The sequence below is a fragment of the Hipposideros armiger genome, unplaced genomic scaffold (assembly GCF_001890085.2).
Source record: "Hipposideros armiger isolate ML-2016 unplaced genomic scaffold, ASM189008v1 scaffold_418, whole genome shotgun sequence".
NCBI lineage: Eukaryota > Metazoa > Chordata > Mammalia > Chiroptera > Hipposideridae > Hipposideros > Hipposideros armiger.
Genome location: NW_017731768.1, coordinates 296,410 through 319,985, shown reverse-complemented (window position 1 = coordinate 319,985; position 23,576 = coordinate 296,410). Strand labels below are relative to the sequence as shown.

The following is a 23,576-nucleotide window of genomic DNA, read 5'->3' as shown; positions in this document are numbered from 1 at the left end:
ATACACTCAGGGGACTCACAATTCCAATCAAGCAAGTGTTCTGCTTGAGTCCCTGGTCCCTAGGACAGATGTTAAATGGAGCATGCAATTCTGTTTGTGGGCCACGGACTAATACATGAGAGGGAAACCCTACAGGGAAACTGTTTTGCTCCAAATGTTGTTCCGTAGCATTATGTTATACGTGAAAGAAAATGCATGCCGTGCATTGAAGGTCAAGACTAGGGATGAGTTGGTCCAGAAATGTTGCTAATGCCGTTTCAGGGCTTTGAATAATGCTCACTTCTTTTTCTCCCTCCCAATTTTCCCCTTCAGTGTTTGTGAGGTTCAACTCCAGCCATGGTTTCCCAGTGGAAATCGATTCTGCCACCAGCATCTTCCAGCTCAAGGAGGTGGTTGCTAAGCGACAGGGGGTTCCAGCTGACCAGTTGCGTGTGATTTTCGCGGGGCAGGAGCTCAGCAATGACCTGATGGTGCAGGTGAGCCTCCCCGGGTGGGGTGTTCCTGGGAACGCGCCAGCCCCATTGCTTCTGCGCCTTCTGCTGCCAAGCTGACATTCACGCCGGGGCTCTAATAGAATAAATAGTGCCTGGGGATTCCTTGAACTTTCCTCCACACCGCTTCATTAATTCTGACCTTCTTAATTATGCATTAAAACAGCAAGCAGGAAGGATTGGAGGAACCACCGTGAGTGAGGGGCAGGAAGGGAGAGAACACACATCCTGGGCTTAGTGAATAAATGTTTACTGACTGCAGGAGCGGCGAGGCCCGGTTTCTGTGTCTGCTCAATTTCTATCTTACTTATTGCATTGGAATCTTAATGAGGAAGGATCCGAATAAATTGTTCCAAATCAGGCTGCTGGCTCACAGAGCGGGGAGGAATGTGTAACCCAAGTGTGACCCCTGGAGGATGCCGGGAGGCCTGCTGCTGTGGCTCGCAGAGAAGGTGCCCGGCTGGGCCCGTTCGTTCACAAGCCTGGCGAGTTCCCTGCCCCACCTGAGTTGTTGTGGAGCTGGTGGTGAAGGGGGATGGAGCAAAAGTCCACCTTTGTGCCTAATTTTTCCAGACCTAGGAAAAGTATCCCTAATCTAAGGCCACTGAAACGTTAGAGAAGGGGCAGTGCCACCCTTCTCTCCGGGCCCTGCACTGCTCCTAAGGCCCGGAAAGCCCCATGTCCTTGTCACCCGGTTGTTTCACTCAGAGCAGCGATTTCTTAGGGAGAAGGGGAGAACTAGCTAGGCGATTGGTGAACAGAGCCATATAAACGGAGACCTGTAATTTGCTGGGGGAGCCAGCAAATGCAATTCAGTGTGGACAGAAGTTATCGTGAAAGCACGCGAGACTGTGTGCTTTCTGTGGGTGCTTCAGGGCCGCCAAGGACCCTGCAGACACATTTTCCCTCTCCATCCCAACGTTCATTGGCGGTGCTCCTGTTTCCAGGTGTGGGGGTGCTGCTGCTGTGTCCCCTGGGGATGCTGTGTCTCCCCACATGGAGTCCCTCCTCCAGTTGACATCTTATCACTGCGCCTTTTCCGTGTAGAGATTAACTGCTTTGTGAAAGGCTTTCCGGATTTCGATAGCAATGCAAATGGCCCCCACTCCCTGGGGTATCTTCTGCTGGGGGCCAGGTACCTGTTCCTTGGGCCAAACTGCTGTGCTTAGCATTCAAGCAATTTGTTTTTGTAAGGGAAGCGCCTGTGCTAAAAAGTGTTTTGATTTGTTTTATTTGTTTCAGTCAACTAAAAACCTTTCACTGTACCCTCCAACCTCTAAATCCAAGCATGTTGCCTACACAACTAAATGATTTTAAAACAGCTCCTTGAACCAAAATGCTTTATGTTAGCAGAAGTTGAAGTTTCAGGTTCTAAATATCTTTACCTCTACCATCCGAGTTGATGGGTTAGACTAATTGCTGCAGACAATTGATTTCTAGACACATATACGGGAAAGACATTTACTGATTTAGAGTCTTTATTTTGATGAATACTTCTTAAACACCTCCAACGTTCTGGGATTCTCAGGGGATCCCAAAGACAGGTGAAACCCTTCCCTGCTTTTGCTGAGACGGCTCCTTTTGCAGGGATTCTAAGTCAACAGAAATATGAGGCTGAACCGTGGCATAGGTTAAACTAGGAGCCGTTTCCTGTGGCTCGGCCTCACGGCTGTAACGCGGGATGTGAGAAGTGCTGCATGAAGATGGAAACCTAAGTAGCATGAGGTTGGAAAGGTGCAGAAAACAGAGCTGAGTGGAAGTCACCGAGAAAGAGTTCATGGCTGAGTGGGAGCTTGAGGAGGATTCCGCAGACGGAGACTGAGCGTGGAGTGTGCTGGGGAAAAACACGGCTTCCTGCTCTTCTAGAACCTGGAGGAGATTGGGCAAGAAGGGGGTGGGGCTGTGTTTACAGAGCCTTGCCGGGCTTGGCCTTGAGGTTTCCTGCTGGAGAGCTGGAGAGCAGTGGAGGGCGTGGAGACCAGTGGGAGTGTGGGGAGGATGGGGGCTTCTCCGCTTGGGGACAGCTGACCAGCAGGAAGTCTGTGTGGAGATGCTGGCAGGCCCTGGAGAGCTCAGGTGTGGAGCTCTGGGCTCACTGTATATTTAAGGAGGACCTACATAGAGGAACACTGCAGTCCCTGGGGCCATGAGCAGTTCCCTCATTCAGGGAGCGAGGGGCGGAGCCAGGACCAGAGGCACCGTGCCTGCAGCTGGCTCTCCTGAGGGTATTTTAGGAGGAGTTACTGGTGAAGAAGAAGCCTAAGGAAACATGGCAGCAGGCGGGGTGGGGGGTGGGGGAAGTGAAGAGGCTTGGACTTGGTGACAGTGGTGGTGATTTCGTGGCGTTAGCGCTCCTGTCCAGGGCAGCAGCTGGCCTGTGTCACGGGGTGTGTGATGAGCAGGGCTCAGCTTGTCAGTGTCGGCGGGGGAGACAGAAGGGAGCGCCCAGAGGAGCAGCGGGTCCTGCCCTGTGGGGACCAGTTTCTAGCCCTGGGCTGGGCGTATGGCGGACGTTTCTAGAGCTGTGACCAGTGTGAAGTGCAACTTTATATTCTGCTTCTGTTGTTGTATAAAATCTTGATTTATGAGTGCATGGATGATACTCTATAAAGTTCATATCACAATGTAACTCAAGTACAGCAAGTCCCCGACTTACGAACATTTGAGTTGCGAACTTTCACAGATACTAACGGGCCTCGCATTACGAATATTCGTAGATGCGAACAAATCATGGAAGTTGGCTCACGTGTCTGTGGGACATTGTCACAGTTGTGCTGCTGTGTGCTTACTGTACAGTGCGATAGTGAACAGTAGTGCAGTGTCCCATCGGAGCCCAGGATGTCCGGAAGCAAGAGGAAAAGCGGTGGTGACGTGGAGGGGACTGCTAGGAAGCACAAAGCAATAACCATGGAAACAAAAGTGAAAATAATTGAGAGATTGGACCAAGGCGAAAAGATGGTAGATGTCTCTCGTTCTTATAACATGAATCGTTCAACCACTGGCTTTACGTTGTGTATTTGTGTCAAACGTGTGTAAGACTTACTTTGTCGGACTTACAAACGAGTCAGATTTACAAGCAAATCCGATTTACGAATGTTCTCCCAGAACAGAACTCGTTCGTAAGTCAGAGACTTACTATAGGGAGTATCTAGTTCTTAATATTACGAATTAAGGCAAAACAATTTTTTTAAATGTCTCTTACATAGAGAATGTGGCCTCTCTGTTTTTCACTTTGTTCATTTGTAAAATGGGAATAATAATAGAAACTATCTTTTGGGGTTTCATGAGGACAAAATTGGTTAATTCCTATAAAGTTCTTAGAATAGAAGATGACATGTGGTAAATACATATAAATGTGAACATTTATTAGCATCATCATCATCAGCGTTAGGCAGTTACTTTATAGTCTAAGAGATTGCCGTAAATAACACAAGACTTTTTTTTATCATGAATTCTGATGAGTATATCTGCAATAAATTAAAGAGTTAAGGCAATGAGAATGTATTTTGCTGAGGCAAAGTGTGTGTGTTTGTGTGTGTGTGTGTGTGTGTGTGTGTGTGTGTATAATATTTATATATTTTAACTGAAAAGAACTCTGGAGTTTATAAATACATTTTTGACCCTTACATATACAGGTTTTACTTATCTTAAGAGTAGTGGAATTTGAATTTAGCAAGCTTAAAAAGACTTCACGGTTCCTCTAAACAAATTTAGTAAAAATAGAAACGTATAGTGGTAGTGTTCAGCAGAGATTTATCATGGTATTATTGCTTTTAAAATATATTTTCATAAAGTGGATATCTGCTACACACTGTATTTGTTAAAAGAAAACTGGAGTTATACATTTTTTCCTACTTCATAAACAATATTTCTGTGCATATTTTTATTTTTTTTTATACCTACAAGTATGCAATATAAAACATTAATCTTTGACAAATTATTCACAATGGATTGATCTTTTTTCTTTAGAAAGAGTCCTTGTCCACTCACACAACTGAGTATTCAGGGCCCATTCACACGATGGGTTACCCCTTCTCCTGTCCCCCAAATCGAACCCAATACATACCAGAAATCCCTGAAATTATTGCTACATAATTTTAAATGTATTATTCAGATTTCACAAGGAAAATAATGTCCTAATGTAGCTGTATGTACCAAAAGTGATGATCTTTGCAGTTAGACTCAGTGTTAAAATGACAGGGACTTGAGAATTTACATAAGAATTTGTTGAAACAGAATTAATTTTATTCACATAAGCTGTATTAATATTAATATCGGTATATTACTAATATACCGATATCAATATAGGTTTATTAGCTAGTGTATTAGAGCTCACCAGAGAAATAGAAAATAGAACCACTAGGAGCCATATATATATATATATGATAGGCAAGTAGATAGAAAGATAGATAGACAGATTTATTATAAGGAATTGTCTCATGCAGTTATGTTATGGAGGCTGACAAGTCCCAAGATCTGAAGTCAGCAAGCTTAGTTCTAGTCTGAGCCTGAAAGGCTGGCAACCAGGAGAGGTGATGGTGCAGCTCCAGTCTGTAGGCTGGTGGGCTCAAGACCCAGGAAGAGCTAATATTTCAGTGTAAGTCCAAAGGCAGAAAAACAAAACAGTGTCCTGACTAGCATTGGGCAGGAGGAATCTGTTCTTCCTCCTGGGAGAGGCAGCCTTCTTGTTCAGGCCTTCAACTGATTGGACAGGGCCCGCCCATATTGGGAGAACTCTCTGATTTACTCAGTCTGCTCATTCAAATGTTAACCTCATTGAGAAACACCCTCACAAACACAGCTAGACTCATGTCTGACCAAATGTTTGGGCACCCATGGCCCAGTCAAGTTGACTCATAAAATTACCCATCACAGCCAGGAAATGGAAACCACGTTATAGTTAATCAATGTTACAGGGAAGTTACTGTCTTGGAATTCTCTTTGTAATGACAAATTTGAACTCCAAAATAGAAAATAAAATGTGACTGTGTGACACAAAGAAATGTTTCCTTTGTAAAATGATGTATCCAGATGGACGTTCATAAATTCCTTTAAACAAATATTCCATTTCGTGATGTTAAAATGTGTGTACAGAATTGGAGACCGTATCTCATAAAGTAGGGTCATCGGCAGTAAGTATGAAAGGGCATCTGCTTGTTTCCCCACGCGTCTAAGCTTTATGATGTGCCGAGATGTAGGCTGGGCAGACCGGAGACATTGAGACTTTCATGGCTTAGGTTGTAAATATTGAAGAAAAATCAGCGACCCTGAAAAGCCACATTATTTAATTGGCTATATTTTTAGTGATACACACTACATATATTTCAAAGTTTGTGAGTAGTGAAAACCAGCTTTTACTGACAGGGTAAATTATATCTGATGGCTAAAGAAGTCAGGTTTTTGAAATCTGTAAGAAAATTTCCCCGTTATTTACAGAAACAGTATAGATTGTTTTGACCATATTTCTAAGTAACCTGCTAAACTTTGAAATTTGAAAACTGGGCAAGGGCATGGAAGATACCCCATGTGCTCCTTGAATGACCTATAACATAAGTAAATGTTTTTTCACCAAATTTTTGAAAGTTGGTGTTTTCTTAATGTCCCTTTAATTATTTTCCAACATTATTATTCCCCTTTTAATACACTTAAGCTATATTTTTCTGATTATAGAATTAATATGTGCTAGTTATAAAATTTCAATTGATAGGGAAAAGCGTACTAGCAAGCCCCTATAATTCTGCTTATTTATTTTTAATAATTAAGAATGATTCTTTGTATGATAATAAGTATATTATCACTTATAATCTTATTTATTCCTTTAGTTCTATCCAGTGTCATGTATATTACTGAAATTATTAGTTCAAGTGTACCTGAGGACATTCAAAAAGAAACCTTTTGATCTTTTCTATAACCTTTATTAAATCACACTTTAGTGATTTTGGTGTTGAAAAGCTGGCAAATGTTTTCATAGAAGAGTTTTATTTTAAAGACTAAGCAGTTATGCATTTATTTGCAAGTCTGGTGGTTACATTTGATGGCAGAATGTTACTGTTTGATATTCTTATACAATCTCAGAACAATTGTTCACAACTCTTTACTCATTACTTTTTAGTTGCCCTTTATCATGATAGGTGCAGTGCTTTACAATATAATCACCGCATGTGTAATGAGAAGTTACTGCTGAGAAAAAATGCAACCATGAAGGAGCTCTGTGATGCGTCCCCTGACAAACACTGAGCAAACGCTGAGCAGACACCTCAGTGCATTAAAGGGGGCAGCACGGCCGGGTGGGGCGCACGCTGGCCGGGGTCCCCTCTTGTTTCATTTTCTTTCTTTCTTTCCATGGGGATCATAGATAATGTGGCCATTATAACTTACCATGCAAATGGGACACTTTTGAGAATGAAAACAGCTTCCATTAATAATTATTCCAGGAGAAAATTTGTACCCTGGCAGTGACCTGGGCACATAGAGACCAATGGATACCCCAGAATGGGGCCATATTTCTCATACTCACGAGCCTCAGCTTCTTAGAGAAAGAAAGAGTTTTTTGGGTCCCTTCCCCTAAGCTTAAGACCATATTTTAATAGCTCAACACCACAATCTTACTATGAAAATATTCATAATAAAAAAAAGTGGTTTTGTCTTTTTAACTGGTAAAAGATATTTTTGAGATTACAATCCAACTTAAATCACAAAATTTTTAAACAATTTCGTAGAATTCTGAGTTCCCAAAGGGTATGTACTCAAATCACTTTGGGAAACACTATTAAAATATAATTCTTTTTTTTATATATTCATATGTTCTATTTTGTTATTGGCAAGATTTTAATTAAGAGCCTGGAAAATGGGGGAAAAAATTATGGATGTCAAATAATGGGTGGTGTGGCACAAGTGTCGCTTCTGGGAGGTGACGAAGGAGCATAAAAGAAGCAAGGTTTCCACACTTCACTTGAACCTGTAAAAGGAACGACTCCAATAGAGCGTGGCGAGTTACGGGTTATAAAGCAATACCTGTAACAACCGCTAAAATAGCTAAAGGCTAAACTATAAAAGAGTGACAACACCCAATGCTGGGGAGGATGTGCAGAAACTGGGTCACTCATGTACTGCTAGTGGGAATATAAAATGAAATGGGACAGCCACTCTGAGGAGAGGGTGGTAGTTTCTTAAGAAACTAAATAGGCATATACATAGGGCACAGTAGCCACACTCCTGGTTATGTGTCCCAAAGGAATGTTGGTTCCTGGTCCCACAAAAACCAATATATGAATGTTTATAGCAGCTTCATCTCCATTAGCCAAAAACGAGAAACAGCCCTGATGCCTTCAGGGTGACTGATTAAACACACTGTGGCCCATCCATACCACACTCCACAATCAGAAGGGACAAACTGTTGATACACGCTTTGGACGGATTTCAAGGGAATTATGCTGAGGGAAGGAAAACCAATTCCGAAAGGTCACATGCTGAATGATTCCATGTGTGTAACATTTTCGAAACAACAGGATTATGGAATGGAGGAGAGACGAGTGGCTCCTCGTGGTTAAGGAGAGGAGAGGGTGTGATGGGAGAAGGACAGCAGGGGACCCTGTGGTGGCCCGTGTTCTCTGTCTTGGCTGTACTAGTGGTGATGCTGTACTGTCGCTCTGTAAGATGTCACCACTGGGGACACTGGGAAAGGGTGCCTGCGATTCTCTGTATTATTTCTTACATCTGTCTGTGGGTCTGCAAGTACCTCAAGATGAAGTTCAATTAAACAAATAATACAACAGAAGTTCTGCCCTCTTTCACAGAGGAATAGAAGCAGCTTTCCTGTAGGAAATAAGCAAGCACGTTATTTGCATGTACTTTAAAGGGACAGTGTTTATAAATAAGTGATTTTTCAACGTGAGAAATTAGAAAATAATTTAACTCATTCTCAGAGACATTTACAGACACCCACACCAAGTGTAGGGCCAGGAAATCGTACAGAAGTATCAAGACATATTTCTCGAATTCTTAAACAGAATCTTTAGTACCTTATATCTCTGAATGGACAGGATTAGTATTTATTTTCAAAGCCTTTATCAAATGTTACAAGTGAACAAAAATAAACACTCTTGACAGTTGTGTACCCTAATTGTACATATTTTCCAAAGTGATTTGAGAGTCATGCAGGATAGTTTTAGGAAATAAATGAACACCTTATGTAACCATTGTCATTACAATGGTCAGAGAAAACATTCACTTAAAAAAATTGTTCCCCTTTTATTGGAATTATACTTTCATGTAATGGAAGGAATTTAGGGATGAAATGGTTTCATTTATACGCTGAAGTTATTTCAACTTTTTTACTCTTATACAAGACTGATAGAGGCTCAATTAAATCAGAACATAGAATGCAGTGCTACCATGGTGTTTTCATTGTATATAGAGAAGAATTATGCAAATGACAGTATAAGTGGCCAATATGTTTTACTCAAAAATCCTTTTTCTCTGATTGTAAGGCAAAAGGGAGCCAAGTTACATAACATTATACGCAGAGAGCAGTCGTATACAATGATTTCTTTGTATGGAAGAGTACATTGGTGTAAGTGAGGCCCTCAAACACTTTGGGAAGAATATAAAAGCCTTTTTTTTCAAGGGACTGCCTTGCTAATGAAACCCACTGCAGCCCTCATCCCGGTAGGTAAATCTGGATACCTTCTAGACTGCTCCAAAGAGCTGGAGCTTCGACAGAACAGCTGGTAAGCACTGTCGCGTGTCAGAGCCTAGCCTCGAAGGACGCTACTCCACACAGAGGAAGTGCTCACTTCAAGAAAACCCCGGCTTAATTTGCCTCGCTGTTTATATGTGTCAGTCAGAAAGAATCCCGGAGTTACTTACCTCTTTACATAATTCAGAGCCCTCAGAAATGTTATTTTTCTGTTGAAAGGAAGTCTTGACATTCGCGTGCCCCTGTGGACTTACGGCGCGTCTTTGAGGATTGCCATGGATAAACGCAGACTTGAAGGAGAAAGAAAGGTTGAGATCCTTTTAGCTTAGAAGAGGCTGCAGAAATATGGTCTGTGGATTTATTTAATAGGCTCACGTGTCTCCGACGTTCCCATCGCCCTGATTGCGCTCATATTCCAAGGTAAACAGTGTGTGAGGGAGTGAAACTCGGGAGCAAACCAGTCCCCCAGACCTTAGCACAGGATGCGTTTTACTGGAGTATCTGAGACAAAGGCCTGTCTCAGGAAACCCGGCAAATGGAGGAGCGAATCTGTGCTGAGAAAGCTTGTTTACTGCTCCCTGAAGCCGTCGTTTCCAACGTTCTGTCCTGTGGCCTTTATCATTAGACTCAAATGCCATCATCCAGTGACCTGGTTTTGTTTATCATTTCATTTAATGGAGTCATCGTCCTTTAAAGAATTTGAGAAACATGAATTTGGGGCCATACCATCCATCCTAAAGCTTCTAAACTGAAAGATTGCTCACCCAACTTCTGCCTTTTCCTTCGTCCCGCTTCGCAAGCCATTGTAACAAGCCTGAGATCATTGCCAGAGAACAAGGAGGACTTTTATACGGAAAAGCTCTGTAAAGCTTACATACCAAACTCACTTATGACTGATTAATGAGAGTATGTGTTTCATTCATTTTCTACTTGTGTGGGGGCTTCAGTCACAGCTCAATACTGGCAAATATTTACATGGCTATCTTTTATTTTCTTTAGATATGAAATAAATGGGAGATAAAGTAAAATGTGTAATGAAAATAATGTATTTTAGTTATAACTTCAGTGATGCCCATACGATGGAGAAAACAAAGTTAAATGGGGGGGAGAGTTTTTCTTTCCTGTCCTAATATGTTGTGTTACTTTTCTTCAACTGTTGGGTTCAGCACTGAAAAGAGTACAGTTTTCATAAACCATTTAGCAGCAGACATTTCATTAAATGAAAATAATACCAGGTAGGTGGTTGTTGCCACTGTAGCCTTTCTGAGGCCCGAGAGGACGTGCTAAGAGAGGACTGTTTGGCCATGAGCTAAAACAGAGGACACACAGACTCATTTTGAAGGGACTCCAAAACCTCAGCTATTCCTGATTGGTGGTGTAAGCTCATGATTTATAAACAGTGTCAGTAAATAGAGTGCTCTAGTCTCGCTTACTTGTGGATTTAAAAAAAAATTGTTTTAGCCTTTTGTGTATATGTCCATTCACACAGACAAGTACACATTGATTTGGGGAATGCAGTTCTTAGGAAGAAAATTATAAATTTTTGGATGGCATTTCTATAAACTACATTTCATTGAGGGTTTTATTGTGTCATTAGGTTTTATTTTGCCATGGACTGTTCCCTCTTCTATGGTTGCGTCTGGTCCTTTTGCCTTCAGAGGCGTCATTCCTATATGGCTTATTATATAGACTAATTGTGGCACAGAGCTCTCCTTATTAAATTAATAAGACACCCTGACATTAGAGGGAGAAGTGGGGACTGTGAGAACCCATTGATGTTTATGGTTTGGAGTACATCACAAACTTAATTTCAAATACGGGGACTTTTGAAATCTCAATACAGGTTTCGCTAAGGATATTTTCTGTTCATTTTTATATCCTTAAGTATTTCAAAGGGAATTGAGTCTGTGTGTTTGCATCCAATCTATGCATAATTCATCAAAACATTGTTCTGAAAGGAGCGAAAATAAAAACACATACTTATCAAAGATATGCCTAGTGTTATTTAAAACTGGGACACTGAGAGCTTTGTAACCTGCAAAAGTGGGTAACACTAGCCTCCTCAGTTTACCTGTTTTGCCCCTCAGTCAGTTCTCATTTTGAGCAATATTGAGTTATGCATATTGTTTCTGTAGAAGCCTAAATGCCTTTTATATTTATTTTTATTGCAGGGGCGTTTTATGATGTCGTGTCCCAACATATGCTCATTGCTATATATAAGAGAAGTTAAAACTTCAAGAATGTCATATACTAGGAGAAACCAGTTAGTTAGAATTCTACTCGACTTTCCAATACACAGTTATAATGAAGTGGAAACGAATCACTCTAAACTCTAAACTCTGAAGGTTAGACTTCCTGGGACAGGCAACTCATTTAAATTCTCCAGTTTTTATTTCTCTCATCTATGAATTGAAGACGGAATAGTGGCTATATTTTTATAGGGTTGCTTTGTTTATTAAATGAAGTTATATCTACAAAGGCTGACACATAAGCAAATTTTAAACAATTAGTAATTAAATTGAATGAATAATTCACAGAAAGAAAAAAAAAACCTCTTATTCCTGATATGCAATATATTCATCCTGAAATTTGTTTGTTTTAAAGTGCTCCAAAAGGGAACAAATTTACCTCATGCCAAATGTCCTAGTCCACACTCAGGGTAACCTCCGAATGACATTGGATAAGTTCTGGGAGCTTCTTTGGTTTTAGTCTTATGATAAATTGTTTTCTTAAGAGTGTATCCTATTCGAATGGAGTTTACCTTTTATTTTAATGTGCTGAATATATCTGAACATGCCACTTTATTTTGGTAGCAATTTTACAAGAGCACTTACTTGTTCAAATACTGTTTTAGTTTAACGAGGGGCACACAATGATTTAAGATGGCTCCTAAGAGTTTGTGAGTCACTCGAATGTAAAACAGATGGCAAGAGGGTCAGGAGGCACTCTGGAGAGAAAATACGTTACATGACCCACTTACATGATTCATTTGTTGCCTTTGTAATTTCTAAGTAGCATGGAAATACTAAATTTACATGATCTATCATTTTGTAGTCCACTTAAAGCTAGTGGTGTGGTTCTTGCCTTGCCAATTAAATTAGTATCTTTTTGTATTCATATCTGTTTTGAGTCCTATTAAAGGAAAAGGCTGATTTCTTATGTCAATCTTTATATATTGCTTATGTCATATAATGTTATATATATAATTGTTGAGTCCATCTCTATTTTTTACCTTCAACTCTATTCCATTGTTTTTTAAAAAAAAAACACAAAAAAACATACAGAATCATATATTAGTTATGCAATCCTATTCACTGATAGAAAACAATTTTATAAATGATGTTTTACTTTCCTATAAATGGGTGTACAAGCTATTGAAGGACTAAATTAGTTATAATAAAGGGGGATTTCTTCTTTTGATTGGTTTCAGTTTATAAAAAAAGTTGTCACTGAAAGTTAAAAAAATAATTTGACCATATAGTAGACAAAAAGAAGGTACATTTTTGAAAATAACAATACATTCAGTAATCACGTTTAAGGCTTGTTTTGACTAGAAAACATACCTGTAGATTTTGTTTTAGAATTTGAAAATACAACAAATTTGTTGATCGTCTTTTAGGGTTCGCTGTTTGACTTGGTGCTTTCAGTTCCTGCCTCCGGTGGAAGAATGGCTCCTATTAAAAAATGTTGGATTATTTTTATTTCTTGTATTATTTTGTTTTTATTTGTTGTCTTTTTTTTGACATAAGAGATTGATGGGAGAACTTTAAGCAATATCAGACCATTTCTTCAACTGGATGAGTTTTATCTATAGTGTTTTTGTAGATAGTAGAAAAATTTTTTAAATATTAAACTGAGGACTGACAGCTGTTTATATATCACATTCTAGCCTCTCATTAAATGTATTTGTGCATTTCTGACCTATATTCTGTCTACAATTTCCTCCTCCTGCCCTCTGCAACATTCTTAGTCACCGTCCATCCTGCAGGAGGCAGCCCCCTCCGTGCTTTCAGCAACTCTACTGGGTTAAAAGTAGCGGTGTGCAGGTATACTCCGTATGTCCATAATCAAAAGGCCTGACTGTAGCTTTGGAGTTCTGAGGTGTAAACACGCCCACCCTGTCCTTGGTCCTTCTCAAGGTGCTGATGTGATGACACTGGACGATGTCCACGGTCGGTTCTCAGGAGTTCCTGTGGCTGGGTCAGCATACGAGGAAGGAACTCCTTGTCTCCTCTGGGTACTGCCACCTTTGGGTTTGCTCTGCCCTTTTAATCACAAGAGACCTTTGTTCACAAAATCTCTTCAAATGTGTGAACATGGTTGATATGCTTTTAAGCCCTGCCACTCCTGTCTTAGCATCCGTATATTTCACCTGCATCTTTGGACAAACTCCATTTGGCCAATTTTTTTTTTTTAAGATTTTATTGGGGAATTGCAGGAGGCAAACAGCGTTGGGGAATCAGGGAAGGGGAACAGACAAGTTGCTGTCCTTTTGTTCTTCGGTTTAATTGTGGAGAACACCGCTTCACTGGCCCATGTTGGTATTGTGATCATTGCGCTCTTCCCAGGTGAGGCAGATCATTCGCCGGCCACTGGACGGCCGCTCACAGCGGCTCATGGCAGCTCATGCCAGCTGCCAGCCACTCACGCAGGCTGCCGGCTGCTCACAGCAGCTTACGGGAGCCCACTGCAACTTCACTGTAGCCTACACCATCGCCGGCGGCCACGGCAGTCCAGCTCCAGGTGGAGCTGTTGTTCACCATCTTAGCTGTAGAGGGCAGTGTCACTAGCCTCATGTGGGATCTGAACTGGGGACCTGCAGCTCAGAGCGGGTGTCCCAAGCCAACTCTTCCCATCACGCCACTCAGTTGGCCCCCATTTGGCTATTTTTAAGGAGTGAAGAGAGCTCTGGTCTCTGAGACTGGCCTGATCCAGGCTAGAACAGTTACTGTCCCTTAGTGTGCTGTGCCTATTAATGTGGCCCGATATTTTATGGTCAGTGATATGGTTGATATAGTGACATAGTCAATTTAAACCCCTAGCTCTTCTTCACAAGGTCTATATGTAAGCTGGTTGTCTCATTCCGTATTTATACTACTGATTTAAAAAAAAAATCCGTTCACTTAACATGCTTTTATTGAAAACCCAATAGACGCCACGAATGAGACATAGACTCTGCTCCCAACAAACTTACAGCCAGGTGAGGAATATGTGTGCAGGCAGAGGGCATGGGTGACAGTGTCAGACCAACGGGTTTGACTGCAGGGCCTGCCATCTGTTAGCTTTGTCTGCTTCAGCTCGTTAATTAACCTCTCTCTGCCTTGGTTTCCTTTCCCCAAATGAGACAATGATCTTGGCGTTAAGTGGATTAATATTTGTAGAGGACTGACAAGGGCGCCTGGCATGTGGAGAGCGCCCCTTGCTGTCAGTTGCTGGCATTGCAGTTGTAGTGCCGTCGCCATCATGGGTACCAGCCACCCTTACAGGGCTGCGTGAAGGAGGGGCCGCCGACGCTGCCTGGACAGTCCGGCAAGGCGGCTCAGCTGAGGCGACTCGGAGGCTGAGCCTTAAGGAGATAAATATAAGCTTCCTGTATTAAAAAGGGAGGGAGGCATTTTATGCAGAGGTAATAAAATATGAAAAGACATAGGATCTGAAACAGTACAGAACTGCTAAAGTTAGGTGCTGGGACTGAACACGGGGTTAAAAGGAGGATGAGGAAGGGAGCATTCTGAGGGGGGTGGGCGGGGCCAAACGCCGAGGGGCCTCAGACACAGTATTCAGGAATTTAGAGGTTCTCCCTGATTCTTTCAAGGGGTGTCTCCTGAGCGTCCACGCACAGATGAACTCCCACTTCATAGGCCTGGGCAATGGTGGTAACCAGACGCGCCCCTGCTTGGGGAGCTTTCTGTTTCGGTGCAGACAGCAAGAAAGCGCAGGGAGGATTTACGGGAGGTGTGGTCAGTGTGTGTGGAGGGTGTGACATGGTGGGGGAGAAGCAAGAAGGAGGTGGTGGCCACTTAGAGGACTCCTGCTGTGTGAGCCAGGCTGAGCCCAACTCAGGCGATGACAGCAAAGGACGCAAAGGCAAGAGCCCCGAACAGAAGCCCGGTAGCATGTGGGGGTCGGTCCCATAGGGGGTGAGGCTGCTGCACAAGGAGGAGGGAATGGTCCCCCAAGGCAGGACCTTTGAATTCCCGTTTCCATGGTCTGTAGGAATTCAACACATACCGGCTGAGCTGCTAACCTGTGAGCTGCCATCCTTCTTTCCAGGGGTGGACAAGACAGACCAGGTCTGTGCTCATGGAGCCCACGTTCCGTGAGCGGTATTAGGGCGTTTGGTCAGAACATCATGGAGATGAAAGGCACGTGTTAGAAAAAGGAAAAACAAAAAGATATAAGGAACCCAGGTGCGTGGTGGCGTCATGGAGCCCCTGGACCAGCCCTGGGCAGCTTTTTTCCAGACTTCTTGTTACATGTGACAAACCCCGACTGGTTACGCTTCTGCAGACAGTGTTTTGCTACATGCAACCAAACTCAATCTAATGACAATGTTAAACTAACAACTGTTAAACTAATGACAATGGTACATTTCAGACAATGACGAGTGCTTAGAATAAAGAAAATGGGCTCCAGACTGGTGATACCACCTGACATGTATAGGAGGTTAGGAAAGGCTTCCTTATGGGGTGATACTTGAGCTAAGTTCTGAAGGAGCCAGCCCTGGGGATGCCTGGAGAAAAGCATTCCAGAGGGAGGGGGCAGCTAGTGCCAAGGACGTGAAGCGGGCATGAGTTGGGCATATCTGAGGGCAATAAAGAAGGTAATGTGACTGGAACTTGGAGGAAGCAAGGAGGTTATTTAGGAGGGTAATGTAGTTATTTTGGTGAGAGGTGATGGGATTTGACTAGTATGCTGGGATTTGGGATGGAGGGAAGTGTGGAGATTTGTGATATTTTAGAGGTTGTTTTAATAGGACTTGCTGATGAACTGATTGCAGGATATGAGAGAAGATGCAAATATGACACACGGAGACTTGGCTTGAACACATATTAGATGTTGATGGCACCAGGAACAGGGGACGTTGGAGGAAAAAGAGGAATGTTATTGGGGTAGGGGTTTCAAATAAATCCTATCTGAGGGGTTTAAGGTTTCAAATAAATTTGAAGTGGAGGTTTCCAGTAGGCAGTTGGCTTGTATCGCCTGTTGTTAACCGTAGAGAATAGAACAGTAAGATAAATTTGGGACTCGATGTTTGCCTCTCAGTGCCAGCAAATAATATATTAATATATGGTAAGACACATCCTTCAATTAAAGTGTATTTGAGAATATACACACATACTCCCAGTCAAGATGAGGTTAGATGTAGAATCGAAATTGAGGACTGTAATAGAAATACATGGAAATTGTATTAGTGGCTTCACATTTGATTAGTATGCGAATTCGTCTGCCATGCCTGACATTAGTAATCTTGCTTTCCTGTGCAAGTCAAATTTCCATTACAAGTCAAAGATGAATGAATGGTTTATATATAAACAATTGTATACAATTGGGAGGGGATCTATATTTGTAATTGAATTGCAAAGCACTTCAGGAATGCAAAAGAGTATGGGGGTAATATAACAAATACCAACCAACATGCCCACCATTTAGCTTCAGGAAAAAAAAAATTACAACTAAAATCGAAGCCCTGTATGTACTTCACTCTGATTTTCTTCCTCTCCTTACTTCCCCATAGAGGTGACTATTATTCTGAATTTGCCACTGTCATATCCATGTTTCTAATACCCTTTTTACATATGTATTTAGTAATCCATAAATAGCATGGGATACTAGTGATTTGCATATTTTTAAACTTTAAATGATATTATATTACACCTTTCTGATGCAACCCAATCTTTTTTTCAGTCATATTTTGAGATTAATCCATGTTGGTGCACTGGACATCCATGTTCATTAATGAGTGACGTTTCCCCGTATGAATACATCCCAGTGTATTCACTCTTACACTGTTGGGAATTGAAATTGTTTCTAATTTTTTGTCACAGATGTTGCTACACTGAGCATTCTTATATAAATCTCTTTGCACACAGGCAAGATTTTGTCAGTCAATTTCTAGGAGTAGAATTTCTGAGTCCAAGGAATGTGTATCTTCAGCTTTGCTAGATATTGAGTAATTGTTCTGTCAGGTGATTGTAACAATTTAAACTACCCCCAGCCTTGGTGGAGAGTTCCATTTGTTTCACATCCTATGCAATATTTAAATATTTTCAGACTTGTAAATTTTGAGTCTGATTGGTGTGAAGTTTTACATCACCAGAGATACAGTTTACAGTTCCCAATTAATAGCTGATTGAGCATCTTTCACATTTACTGGCCATTTGTATTTCCTCTTCTGAGCATTAAGTGTACTATTACTAAGTTTTCTAATGGGTCTTTTTTAATGTAAATTATTTTCATATTGTCATACATAGTGAATACTGATGATTTGGGGTTTATATAAATTATTGGGTTGTCAGAAAAGTCATGACATATTTTTTCTGTTTTTTGTTGCAAAAATGCGTCATGACTTTCCGACAACCCAATACAAATAATCTGCCAGTGTACAGTTAGCTTATCTTTTAACTTTGATGCTGTTACTGGATATACATCTTTTCCATTTTAATGTAGACAATTTAATCCTTTTTATGATTTGTGCTTTGTGTCTAATTTAAGAAATCTATGTTGTAGCCATGAATTTTGAAAAAAAATTTTTTCTATAAAGTTTTAAAGATTCAGTTTTCAAATATGGGTCTTTAATAACTGGAATTTATCTTTGTGTATGTTGCATGAGAAGGATCTATTTATATTTTCCACAAGAATAACCTTTTGCCCACTCCCATTTATTGAATATGCATGTCATATAATATCGTCTTTGACGTATGTCAAGTTTCCATGTATGCCTGGATGAGATAGAAGGTCCCTTTAAGGGGTCATTTTAAAATGTGTCTACAATTTGATCAAAATGTGAAATTAAACTGTATGTAATCTGTATTTAATCTATATCAAAACTAAATTTAAACACATAAAATATAACTAACTCAAATTGAGGCTGATTAATGCACCAAGTTAATAAGAATTGCCCCGCCCTCTCTCCCCAGGCCATTTTCAGATAGTGAGAATTATATAAATAAACATGAAAAAAACAGGAGTATGAGTTGAGTATTTTTTTCAAATATGAATAAAGTATAATTATTTACGATATTGCTTAAATCACCAAATATAGTATTGTGTGTATTCTCAAAAAAGGGTTCTTTGGTTATTTGTTGTCTTATTTAAAATATGTAGGATTTTGCTAACTTGTGATTGGATTTATTTCCTGGACGAATATTGTTGACATTAAAGATTAATCGGGTAAAATATGCAAAGTTGAGCTCTAAAATTAATCATCAGCATTTTATGTGTCAGTGTTTGTCAGGCACCCATTTGATTTCAGTTATTTCTCTTAGGGGATATGCTTGGGAAGGTAATGAAATTTTAGGTCTGGATTCACTTTTTTCAGTGCGTATTAGATACTCATTAATGAAGGTCAAGAACTTTTGATGTGAGGCGTATTCATCAGGGTCTTTGGGGATCCTTTGTATATAGTAAATGAAAGGCATTTCATAATTTTCTTATGTCTCACCCAGGTGACATAAATTAAACCACCATTTAATTCATTTTGTCAGATGTTCCCATATCTTATTATTTCATAGATAATGGGTCATATCTGGATATGTTATTAGTTATTACATTCAAGACCCCCCTTTCAATCAGGGTTAAGATGATTTGATGGACTCATAAAAAGATGACAGACATTTTAGGCACCGAGTCTTAGCTTCCGCATCTGTTTATCATGGGATGGCCACAAAATAATTAATGTTCCTGTGGCTTAGTTTCTTTACTGAGAAGACAGAAATAATAGTATCTGACCTTGAAGCTGTTGTGAAGGTTAAATGTACTAATGTTTGCAAAGCACCTAGCACAGTGCCTGGCCCAAGGTAGGCACTCAAATGCTTCTTCCTTTCTTCCCAACACACAGTTTGTCATTAACCACACATTGTGTGTAATAAAATTTCCAAGTGAATATCCTTCCTCTCAAGGTTATTCAAAACGACCTGAAGGTTCATTAAGCCCATTCTCCCAGGACATAAGCATGCTGGTGGTGGGGGGTGGGGGGCTCTTGCCTGCAAACATTCCCCATAGGGAGGGGGTGGGGGGGGAAGCAGGAGGAATGTCTGTGGCCCTTAGGGCTGAAATCACGGATTTTACCTCAGTTTTAACTTGAGCTTGATCCCATTGTTCTGGTTTTTTAAATTCAATAACAAGGACAAGCACATAGGTAGAAGATTTAAGCTGCATTATCACCTGACTTTCAGCTATCACAGAGTTTTCTGGCACTACAAAAGTGATAAATGCTTAAAACTAAAGTATTCCCATTTCCCTCTGCCTATCTCTTAGTAGGTGATAATTGTCTTTCATGACTCACATCTGCACAGATTTATTCTCTTTCATCTTTCCTAAATTTTAATATAGTATTTTTGTTGTTTTCTGTTAAAAATAATGGAGATACCACATTATTTCTCAAAATATTTGCCATAGGCTCTGTTTATCAGAATCTCCTGGAGTGCAGGTGGGGAAGGTTGTTATAAATGCAGTTTCCCTGAGAACTTCAGGGGATGGAAGGTCCCCCACAAAATCTACCTGCCTCTCTCTGGTAGTTGCATGAAGTTTCCTGCATTTTTAACAAGTTCCTCAGGTGATTTTGCAGGTGACAGGTGCATGCTCAGTTTGTAACCCAAGGGTCGATATAGATTTTTCAACTTGCAGCCATTCCCAGATAGCAACCTCTCTCAGCACCACGACTTTTTAACTAAGAAAGGATTCAGTGCGATTTAAATTTATGCCTAAAATTGTGATCTCACACTATGGTATTTTAACTAGAATGTTTCATACTGTAATTCCCAAAAACACTCTAAAATTAGGAGGGTTATAAGCAGTTATTTCTTATTGTGAAAATACTCCCTGGTCCAGCAGCTTTTAAAAATGGTCATATTTCTCTCTCTCTCTCATTCATAAGTCGTAGTTATTTATATAGGAGTTTGAAAATAACAAAAAGTGTAAAAATGAAAATTAACATCTCCTGTAAACTCACCCCCCCTAAAGATGAGCCATAACCCATGTGGGTTGTGGGGAGTGTCTTCATGGTGTGGAGTTCAGGGGTGAGAGTTGGGCTCGGGGGCCCGGACTGCGGGCTTCAAACTTTTGACTCTGCTACTTGCTGGCTATGCAGTTGAGAAATTTCCTTAACCTTTCTGTACACTCGTTTTCTCATCTATAAAATGAGGATAATGAATGTGTTATTAGTGTACATTTGTTTATTTATGCAACCTTAGTGTATTTGTGTAAAGACTGACTGAGCAAGTACTTGTAAAATGCTTAATAAGTTCCCAGTACATAGTAAGTGCTCAATCAAAATAATGCTATTTTTATTTTTTTATGATTCACGTTAGCCATTATGAATAATGCTGCTAGGAATATTTGTGCATCAATTTTCATATGGACATATTTCCCCCTCTCTTGGGACTACACCTAGGAGTAGACTGACTGGTCATATGGGAACGTACGCTCAGCTGAGGAGCTGCCAGACTGTTTTGCACTGCCTGTTGATATTTGTTTGTTTTGTTGCATAGCAATACCAAGAATTCACAGAGCCCTGAAAAGCCTACCATGAAGGTGGGGACGTGTGAAAATGTAACTGTCCCTTTCCGGCTCAGGGCTTGGACGGCTGGTGTGTGAATACTACTAACCCCTGGGTTCTATACTGAAGACCTATACACGCTTCCACACACTGAGCAGGAAGCCAAAAGCCGTAAAAGTAAAGGGCGAAATCTGGACCGAACGCCATTCCCGTCCGGGCCTCTGAGGCTCCCTGGGACTTCCCACATGAGAGCGCTTTTCTTCCAAAGGTCACCATCTGGCCCTCAGTGGTGAGCGGCTGGCGCCTTTATATGCAATGATGGGCTCATTAAAGTGGACCCAGCACACTTTGAATTGGAAAAGAACACGTAGGTTTCTTCTTTCCTACTGAATCGGTATTTCTCTTAACCTTGCTGCCATTTCTCACTCCCCTGTTGCCCACGGTGTGTGGCCGCTTGACTGGCATGACGGTTTGCTGCGCTGTGGGCCCCTCAGGCCCTGCGTGGCCATTGGCACCGACCCGACGCTTATGCCACAAGTGCTGAGAAGTACAGAGATGGCTGTGCTGTGGCTGTGATACAGACGTTGGCATATTTTCTTTTGACTTAAAAGAACCAGTGCTTTTTACTCGTGTAGGTACTGTGTATACAAGATTGGCAATGCTTGCCATCATTATGAAAAAACAAATACAAATTCCATGGAGTTTCGGTAATATTGTTTGCATCTATTACCCTGAGATGTTTGATTTTCTTCGCAGCCTGCATCTGTTTAATTCAAATTATTCACCTGGCTCCCTGGACTGTGGTTTCTTGCAGCTGTTAAGACAGTGGAGTGCGCGATGCACAGATTCTAAACAGCTGTCCTTCTTGGAGGACTGCTTTGTGTTCAGTGTTTCAGATTCCCATCCTTTTTTCAAGTAATTTATTCTGATGATTATTAAGTTGATTCATAAAAGCGTATTTTAAAGCTTTCCAGTCTTCTGTGTCCACAATCTAAGGATGGTGCATCTTGACTCAGATTGTCCTTTTGGAGGTAGGAAAGGGGCCTGAGATGCTTTGTACAAATGTAAAGCAGTATCCCCAACCCAGTCTCAGTCAGTAGGCAAATTATTAAGAACGAGACCAGAAAGAAAATGTGCAGTAGTTTCCGAATATAGTAAATAAGCTTTACCTAAAAGAAAAGTCTGGAAGCCAAAAATTTGGAAATATTGATTGATGTACTGCCCACAAACTCCTCACAAAAAGTCTTACTGCCTGGCAGCGGGTTTAATTGAATTTATCAAAATGCTTCCAAATAAAATACACTTACTCTGCTACTTTTAAGGCACCTAACTGTGAAAAGGAGAATGAGGCAAATAATTTAGGGATATTGCTTCCAACTACAGCCAGAAACATAATTTTCTTCTTGGCACAGATGGCGACTTGATCAGACTTAATTAGCCATCCTTACCGCCTCTCAGCAAAGGATGGGCTCCTTCAGAGCCAGTCACTCTGCTGAGATCATCTTTAATGTCACTGAGTGGGGCTAGGGGACCTGGGGGAATCAAATGGTGGGGAAAATGTATAGTCCTAAATGAGGATTTTTAAAAATATAATTTAAGAAAATAGAATGGAATGCACAAACAGACACTAGCCCACAGCTTTGCTGCTGTTACTGTTATAGCACCATGTACATGGAGACCAAGCAAGGGGCATCAACAAGAATGTCCCCAAGTGCCAGGCAGAGTCTAAAGTGCATGACATTGGACGTGCAAGCTTGGGGAGTGGTGGAGCCTTTGGGAAACTGGGAATGCCTGAGTCACTGAAAGGCAGTACATTTTTTAAATGTTTAGTATTCACTGCCCCCAGACTGTAGGATTCGGTGTTTTTTAATCTCTCAAATGGAAAGATGGCCATTATCAGTGCTCTCGAATATAATTTCTGAGGGCGTTTCATTAGTCAGAGTGATCTGAATAATATACTCTAAAAATACCTTTCCTTTGTAGTTAATTTTGAGGGACTTTGTTAACCTCTTAATTAAATTACATATGACTAGGTGTTAAACAGCTACTGTTTATTTTTCTTTTTTAATTCCAGTTGACATACAGTATTATATTAGTCTCATGTATACAACACAGTGATTAGACATTTATATAACTTACAAAATGATCACCTTGATAAGTCTAGCACCATCTGACACCATGCATAGTTATTACAATATCATTGACTATGTTCCCCATGCTGTACTTTACATCCCATGACTGTTTTTGTAACTGGCAATTGTACTTCTTAATCCCTTCAACTTTCCACCCATCTGCCCAACCCTTCTCCTTTCTGGTGACTACCAATTTGTTCTGTATATCTGTGAGTTTGTTTCTGTTTTGTTTGCTTGTTTATTTTGTTTTTCAGATTTCACATGTAAGTGAAATCATGTGGTATTTATTTGTCCTTCTCTGTCAGACTTACTCCACTCAGCACAGTACCCTCTAGGTCCACCCATGTTGTCACAAATGGCAAGATTTCATTTTTTATGGCTGAGTAATATTCCATTGTATACATATACCACTTCTTTATCCATTTGTCTATCAGCGGACACTTGGGTTGCTTCCATATCTTGGCTATTGTGAATAATGCTGCAACGAACATAGGGGTACATATCTGTTTTTAAACAGCTACTCTTAAAGTAGGAAG

At 40.8% G+C, this 23,576-nt stretch overlaps 1 protein-coding gene across 1 annotated transcript in view; it reads left to right on the top strand.

Moving 5' to 3' along the window:
• LOC109394305 (E3 ubiquitin-protein ligase parkin-like) overlaps positions 1 to 23,576 on the top strand; it is a 454,325-nt gene that overhangs the window by 214,885 nt on the left and 215,864 nt on the right. The window contains exon 2 of the mRNA XM_019664249.1: positions 313 to 476. Within this exon, the coding sequence (XP_019519794.1) occupies positions 313 to 476 (164 nt within the window). The remainder of the gene's footprint in view (positions 1 to 312; positions 477 to 23,576) is intronic.